This window comes from Antennarius striatus, chromosome 6 (genome assembly GCF_040054535.1).
Source record: "Antennarius striatus isolate MH-2024 chromosome 6, ASM4005453v1, whole genome shotgun sequence".
Lineage (NCBI taxonomy): Eukaryota > Metazoa > Chordata > Actinopteri > Lophiiformes > Antennariidae > Antennarius > Antennarius striatus.
In genome coordinates, this window is record NC_090781.1 from 16,494,795 (window position 1) to 16,502,918 (window position 8,124).

The 8,124-nt window shown below is 41.9% G+C and overlaps 1 protein-coding gene across 3 annotated transcripts in view; it reads right to left on the reverse strand.

Moving 5' to 3' along the window:
- Positions 1-5,330, reverse strand: part of frya (furry homolog a (Drosophila)) — a 44,674-nt gene extending 39,344 nt beyond the window's left edge. For all 3 annotated transcript variants that reach the window (XM_068316605.1, XM_068316606.1, XM_068316604.1), the window contains exon 1: positions 4,825-5,330. In XM_068316605.1, coding sequence (XP_068172706.1) covers positions 4,825-5,041 — 217 coding nt within the window. In that variant the 5' untranslated portion in view covers positions 5,042-5,330. The remainder of the gene's footprint in view (positions 1-4,824) is intronic.
- Positions 5,331-8,124: the final 2,794 nt, after the last annotated feature.

Consider the following 8,124-nt stretch of genomic DNA (forward strand, 5'->3'; position numbering starts at 1 on the left):
GCAGTAAACTTACTTTCAATTTGTAACAGCAAGAGTTTTATGAGCAAAGGTGTCATTTCCTGATTTGGGTGCCACCTATTTTTTCCCTACTTTTGTAATGGTGTTACATTAAAGAATGTGTTACATAAAAAATAATTATGCCATGATCACATGCAGAGAGGAATCCCATCCCATCCTCAGGGGCCAAATGAAGTGGAGCTGAGAGCCCTGAACATAACAGGCAACTGAGCTGAACCTCCACTAATCCTATTACTGTGCCATCACACTCAATAAGAGGTATTTAGACTCTGTCAGAAACTCATAGACATAAGTACAATTAGACTAAAACTTATAAAGAGGAAGACCTGCATTGATCGCCATCAGAGGAACTTATGGGACATGATTTAATTGGAGAGTGTTAACTAAACCACTGTACTATGTTGCTGTGCAGCTCAGACACGTAGATAGTGATCCTTGGCTGTTGCTATGAAACACTGGACAACCTTCATGAGTGTTTCTGAAATTCTTTTTTCAGTTGTAGTCACATTTGCAATTAACAGCAAAGTAAAGCCTTCAGCAGAGCTACAGTCTCATTCCGACATCTCTGCCAGCTGTAAACAAAAACAACCAACAACATCAACAACAACAAACTGCTACTCACTGCCGCTCCACGATTTCAGCAAAGATTTGATGCTGATTTCAAAGAAGCCAGAGTCCTGTTGGCTAGCCATGACTGCAGCTTCCTGTTCAGTGTCCCCCCCCTCTTTTGTGTATCCCTCCAGTAGCAGCGGCAGCAGCTGAGCTGAGACCAGCAGGTAGCGCCTGCTGTCACCTCACCGTGACGCACACAATGCTGCGCTGACGATACCCTGAGAAAACACACTAGCCGCGCATTTGCCCTCCTCTTGTGTCCTGTCTTTGGCTATCAGCCCTCTCTCTCTCCCTCCCTTCACACTCTCTTAACATCTCTTTCTCTCTCTAAAGCTGTGGCAGGCAGTGGGCGGCAATGCGTGCTCCCTTTAAATAACTGTGCAGAGGCTGTGAGTGCAGGAAGCAATCCTCTTAGCAGAGCGAAGTTAATAATAACTACTGTTTGTCTGGGCGCAGGGCCTGATGGTGATGACAGCGTCGGGCTCGTACGACTTTCAGTGTTACTGGAAGCATCTGACGGGTGACATCTGACTACTGACAGATGAGATGGAGAACACAGGAACTATGACACACCACAGGGAAGGTCTGGACATCAGTGGAAAGAAGCACACACTCAAGTGGTCAGCAAGCAGACAAGATTAAATGGACACGTGGGATCTGTATGGGAGGAGAGGCTGACTTCTGGCTTTTAACAATTTTATTTCTTTAATACATCAAATTTAAACACATCTAATAAATAGCTTAAACATTAAAAAAAATCTTCAATTTTCTGCACATTTCTGACCACAAGGCTAAATATTGATTTTATTCAGATCCTTTTTTTTATATAAATTAGAGAAGTTTATCTAAAAGGTGTCAAATAATAGAACATGCCTCAAGTCACAATTTCAAATATTTTGACTGAAAGGTAATCTACCCAACACATCGGGGCGGCAGTGGCTCAGTGGTAGGACAGCAGAGCGGGTCGTCTAATGTTCCAAGATCGGCGGTTTGATTCCCGCTCCCACGCAAAAACACCCTAAGTGTGAGCTGACAGTGGGAGTTGTCAGCTCACCTCCGGAGCACTGCCGAGGCGCCATTGTGCAAGCATTGTCCTCCTTACAAGTTGGACATTAGGGGCGCACCAAGAAGGAGCTGCCCACCACTCTACCTCCCATTGCATGCTAACAGGCCCGCTGTATGTGTGTTTGTGTGTATACAGGGGCCTGTACACACTAATATACTATATATATATATATATATATATATATATATGGACTCTGTATCGGTCCGTCGTGGTGAAGAAGGAGCTGAGCTGAAAGGCAAAGCTTTCGATTTACCGGTCGATCTACGTTCCTGCCCTCACCTATGGTCACGAGCTATGGGTCGTGACTGAAAGAACGAGATCCCGGATACAAGCGGCCGAAATGAGTTTCCTCCGCAGGGTGTCCGGGCTCTCCCTTAGAGATAGGGTGAGAAGTTCGGTCATCCGGGAGGGACTCAGAGTAGAGCCGCTGCTCCTCCGCATCGAGAGGAGTCAGATGAGGTGGCTCAGGCATCTGGTCAGGATGCCTCCTGGACGCCTCCCTGGTGGGGTGTTCCGGGCACGTCCTACCGGGAGGAGGCCCCGGGGACGACCCAGGACACGCTGGAGAGACTATGTCTCCCGGCTGGCCTGGGAATGCCTTGGGATTCTTGGCATTTGTAATTTTTTAGGCTACAGATAAGAATATGATGAACGGTAGAATCTCCTCGGCTTTTCCTGGACAAACATCAATTAAATCCAATATTAATGCAACCTTTTACAAAGAAAGGAGTCCAACATATGGACTATAAAACATATCATCCAATCCCCACTCATCACTGTTAGTATAATCCTATCACAAATTTGTCAGTCCATCAAGTGACAGCCACTTGACCCCCATTATATAACACTGTGGGCGATGAAGAAGCCATGAATAGTTGCAGCATTTGGACAGCACATATTTCAGGGGGGTCAGGTGTCCTGACCAGGACAGCGCTGATGTCTGCTGTTGAGGGGTCTAAATCAGGACACGGTATGTCTGTACAACTTTAACCCTTCTTCCTACACTAGTGACACAGTTCCAACGTGTGTCTCGTTCCATCATGAATGACGGCTGTATTTTACTCACATGCACAAATGTACACACACACACACACACACACACACACACAAACACACACACACACACACACACACACATACACACACCCCCACACCCACACACACACACACACACACACACACACACACACACACACACACACACACACACACACACACACACACACACACACACACACACAAATACTGGTTGTAATGCGTACACTTTTCAGAGCAGGTTCTTCTGGTTTTGCTAATAAAGCTGTTGTGTCTGTAAAATCTGCTTTAAAGGGGAATAAATGCAAAATGATTAACTTGATACTAAATATTTTCAGCACCATTCAAACATGTAATATTCCAATAGAGGTGGGGTAGTAGATGTGGATTTGTTTTGATGCTGCTGATAGCTGATAATATGCAGCTGTCAGTATCATACTTTACATGGTATGATGTAAATTATGATGGCATACAGTATCTGGTGATAGCCTTGCTGAGGTTATTCACACACATCTACATTTACCTCTGTATAGTTACGAGAATAAAAAGATACATATGAGACACCTGATGAACGGCATAGTGAAGCTTATTATGAATATGAATATGAAAAGTGTCTGTCAAAGGTAATTCTGACTTAGGTGTGTATGGGAACTTTACAAATCAGCGAGTTTTCTGACTCCATATAAAAGCTTTATTAAAAAAGAAGGGTTTATGGTCACTCAAATGATTAAAGGCTTTACTTTGAAAGAGACCAAGACAATATTGCATTCGCATTAACAGCTGACACCGTCAGACAGACAAAGGTTGAAACAGTTTAGCAGAGGTTTAGGCACAACTTTAAGCTGTAGCGCATGACAACAAGGCACAGGGGAGCACCACCCTGTTCAAATACTGCGGTATCTCTGCACTTTAAGTAAACACCACCAACCTTTCAGGTTGCTACATTAACACAAACACCAAAAAGAGAGATGTCTCAGACACTAACCAAAATTAAAAAGTGCTAAAAGTTACTAATACTGTACTGGCTAAATGAAGTCTTAAAGTTATGATGAATAGGTTTTGTGTTAACTCAGTAGAATTTGTGGAGGCACCGTTTACATAAGATAATTTTTGTTGTTTCAAAAATAAAACTGTTATAGAACAATTAAAAGTTGACTGATTTCTGTCAAGCAATCTACCTGTAATAAATCTGTCGCTGAGACAGACCCTTAAACATGCATTAAACAAAACCATCAAGCAGATCAGAAGAAAATATAACAGCTATGTCATAAATGATGACTCAATGTCTGTAACACAGGTATGGATATCATTAAAGTCAAAGGAAACTTAATTTACAACATAACACCATCAGGATGTCTTAAACCTCTCCACATAAACCTCTGACAGTTTGCAGGGAGCCTGGTTAAGATCAGTATCACCTCTTGAGATGGAAACTACATAAAAAATACTCTCATATTTACCAGGTTTATAGGTCTATTCACTGGCAGATTCAGCAGCAGTCAAGTTCAGTCTCAAAGCAACAAGTACAAAACTGCAAAAGCGGTTGTTAACCCTTTTCTTTAATGAGGCTTTTGGTGGGCAAAGGCTCTGATACATTAAGCACTTATTAAAAGCATTATCAGGCTCTGATGAAGTTTAGGAATTTGAGGTATGCCTGTCTAGATCGGTCATCTCTGTAGTTATCAGGCTCAAACACTTGACTCCCTTTCACTGTTACTCCATACCTCTGGTGCGCCTTCTTCCTCCATCGTCTTCTCTTTTTTGATCACTTATCCTAGTCCTAAGCAACCAATTATTATAGCTTGGTTTTCATAAATATGTAGGGAGTGTGAAAATGTGGAAAGTGAGATTTGCTTACATACATAATTGAAAAAAAAATAATGATACGCTTTCCACCTGTCTCCCTCATTATCAATAAGCCGTCACCTATTCTTTGACAAATACAGTAAGAAAGTGAGGCATTTCAAAAAGTGATGGCAGCTGAAGTCCTAGTATTGCCTCTGCAACACTTTTTTTTTCAAAACAGCAATTATTCCAGATTAAAAACAGAATTATTGAAGCAATCTTCATCTCAAAGCAAACTTCAAACCTACTTTCAAGAATGGTGGGCCTCTTCTTATGGTGCATCTTTTTAAACTTCCCTCTGAAGTCCCTGGGTGGGAACGGGTCCAGAGGTAAGCTGGCAATACGCCCCAGGACAGCTTCATCCAGTCCCTCAGAGCAATTTGTCTCACTCCCAGCCATGTCTCTCACAGCACTCTCCTCGACAGACATGTTGCATGGCAGGGAGCCCACGGCTACTTCTTTCATTCTTCCAAAAGAGCCATTTGAGGTTGTGCCAGCTTCCCCCTCTTTTTTAAGGGTAGTGTTTTAATTTTCTCTTCCCTTTCCTTCCTCTCAAACTCAGCTGTTTCTCTTGGTTGGACGGCTGTGAAGTACAGATGCAGCTAGAGGGCTGTCAGGTTTGCTCTGCTAATGTCTTTAACCCCTGCACTTGTCAGGGCAGTTCGGCAAGTTACAGTAACATTCATAAATTGAGCAGGTATTGGATTACTCGGACAGCCCCTCCTCTTTTTGCAGCAAAAAGGCAAGAGGCAGAGATGAACAGGGCAAAGTCATAACTGAGGAGAGCGAGAGAAGGGAAAAGAGGCTGCTCTGACAGCTACAACGTTCCCGCCCACTCTATGCCCACGAGGCATTCCTGAATAAGTATCCTGTGTTTGTCTTAGAGTCCACACATCAACATCTTCATCCACGTCTCACCTCTAAAACTGTTGATGAGATGCAGGTTTTTCACATTTGACATCAAACCACGTCAGCACAGCTTCAGCTACCTTGGAACCTAGAAGTCCCAAATTTAGACCCAACATTTTACCTGGAACCCAATGAGACTTTGACATGTGGAACCAAATATTACATAATTTCCTCTACTCCTCTGCAGTAAAGAATATTTAAAATCTTGCACTCAGATGATGATCAGGGTGATCCGTAAAATCGAATGGATTGTTCCCTGATCTTGAAAAACTGATTTGAAATCCATTCATAATGACAGTTTAGACTTGTTAACAGACAGAGAGAAAGAAACCAGTGTCGGAAGAAACATACCCTCTTTGGCAGAAGTAATTATGGTGAACTATCGGTATGACAGCATTTATAAGCTGTACAATAACTCTTCACAGTCAGAGATGTTTGAAAGAGAAATACATCCTGCACTCGCCCTCACTAGTTCCATCCGGTCATTTAAAAACACCTGCACATTCTCAGAACTGTCTCCCAGATGTCAAGGCCTGTGATGTCTTCAACACCACAGTATTTCTTGGCGTTTATGAAAGGAGCCAATAGTCGTTGTACATTGTACAATGTACAACCAAGAAACACATTCCCACAGCTCACAGCTTATGTCTGTTAAATTTTTTTTCCAAGCCCTGGATTGAATACTAATGGGACACACCTACCACATGAACCAGTTTTTCCTAGTTTGACCTACATGAGCAATACAAACACCCTGTGTGTATGCATGAAGGGAAGGCCTCTGTTTTAGAAAAAACAACAATTAGAACATGGAACAACTTTACACTCCATTTTTTATGCCTTTATATGTCTAAATGATCTGCAATGACATGACAAATATCATGTTACAACCAAAAAAACACATCAGAGCCCCGGGTAGTGAGTTTTTCTTAAATTCAATGAAAAAGGTTGCCTCGAGGAAACTGACAGAGGAATGACTCTGCAGCAGCACACCTGATAGGACTGCCTCTGCCAAAATAAAATTTGAATCATTTGACGGTCAGAAAAGGAGTCATAATGGCATCATTGTAACTAAGAACAGTAAAGGTGTTTATTCTAAAGGTGTGTTATTAGTTTGTGCTTTTTAGTGAAGTGATTAAATCATCAATAATATCCACATATGTACATTTACACATCCACCAAAAAACCCCAACAAATCAGCCACATCTGACGGATGTGAAGGAACCAGCTCAGAGCTGAAACAGTGCATTCACCTCCCCTTAAATCCGTTATTGATTGTTATTCTGCACATTCATGCTTTGTGTTATTTTTCAGGCTTCGGGGTCAATTCAAACTTCCATAGTAGCTGAGATTCATGAGTGTAATGTGGCATTCCTGTTAGTGACATGTAGGTCCTGTAGCCCAGAACATTGTGTTGGTTATGGTGACAGTGGTGTTGCGCCCTCTAGTGGTCCCATGAGTTCATTTTACAATGAAACAACAGCCCAGCAGTGTACAGGACATGCACGCAATGTGTGTCACGTACATTCTGACAAACCAACTGGATTTGGTGAAGTTGTATCCTCCCACCACTGTTTTTAAAGACATTCTCTTTGTCAAGAATGCTGCTGTCTAATACTGCTTGTTACCGCTGCAGGTGTATCTGTCTTGTACAATAAGTACCTGTAATACAGATAGTCCTCAAAATACAAACATCCAACTTACAAACATTGCTAGATACAAACAACCATGTGCCACCATATCCGATGACTGTAGTTCCCCTTTCTGCTGTAACCCATGTGAGCAGCACCGCTGCGTATGCTTATGTCCAACACTCTTGCCCCTGTCAAAAGGTAGTCATGTGACTGATGCAGGTTTGCATCATTCAAGAGTGAGTCATAGACAGATGTGGAGGACACAATTCGGTAATTTTCCAAAACAAAACAGTGTTCAGAATCAGATAAATAAAACAAAAATGACTAAAGATATGTATTCTTTATGTGTGGCCCAGTCCCAATTGACCCACAGACCTCCACCAATCCGCAGCCTGGGGTCAGAATTTCAAGGGAAGTTACATCACCGTACTATAGTATTTATTTTCATTTATGTGTTATTTTTATGTCCTGCTATTGTTTCTTGTAACTCTTGTGAATAATATTTTCGTATTTATAGTAGTAACGGTATTTAAATGACCTCAAATGGTGATTATAGATTGAAACCGAATAAAAACGACTTACGAACGACTGAGTTTACAGAATACCTCTCGGAACCAATTATGTTTGTAGGTAGAGGACTCCTTGCATTCTAACTTATTTGTTCTTCTGTACTAAAGAGAACTGTGATGCACACGGTCACTGCACTAAGTAATTCACATATTTACTCATGTTTTGGAGGGAGAAACGCTTCATCTGAATAAACAGAAGCATGAGAGCTGTGAAATCTGATTTCCTTTCAGAAGACTCTTGTTCTTCCATCTTTAGCAGGTTGTTCAGCTCAGATAAAAAGGAAGGATTTATTCACAGTGGAGATCCAGAGATTAAGAGTTTATTAAGTGAATTACCCCATTTTCTTTCATTTGCATTAAGCACAAGTTTGTATTTGTGCATATCCGACTGTTCAGATCTCAGCAGAGTAAAACGGTTGACTAGCTGGACCGTTGGACC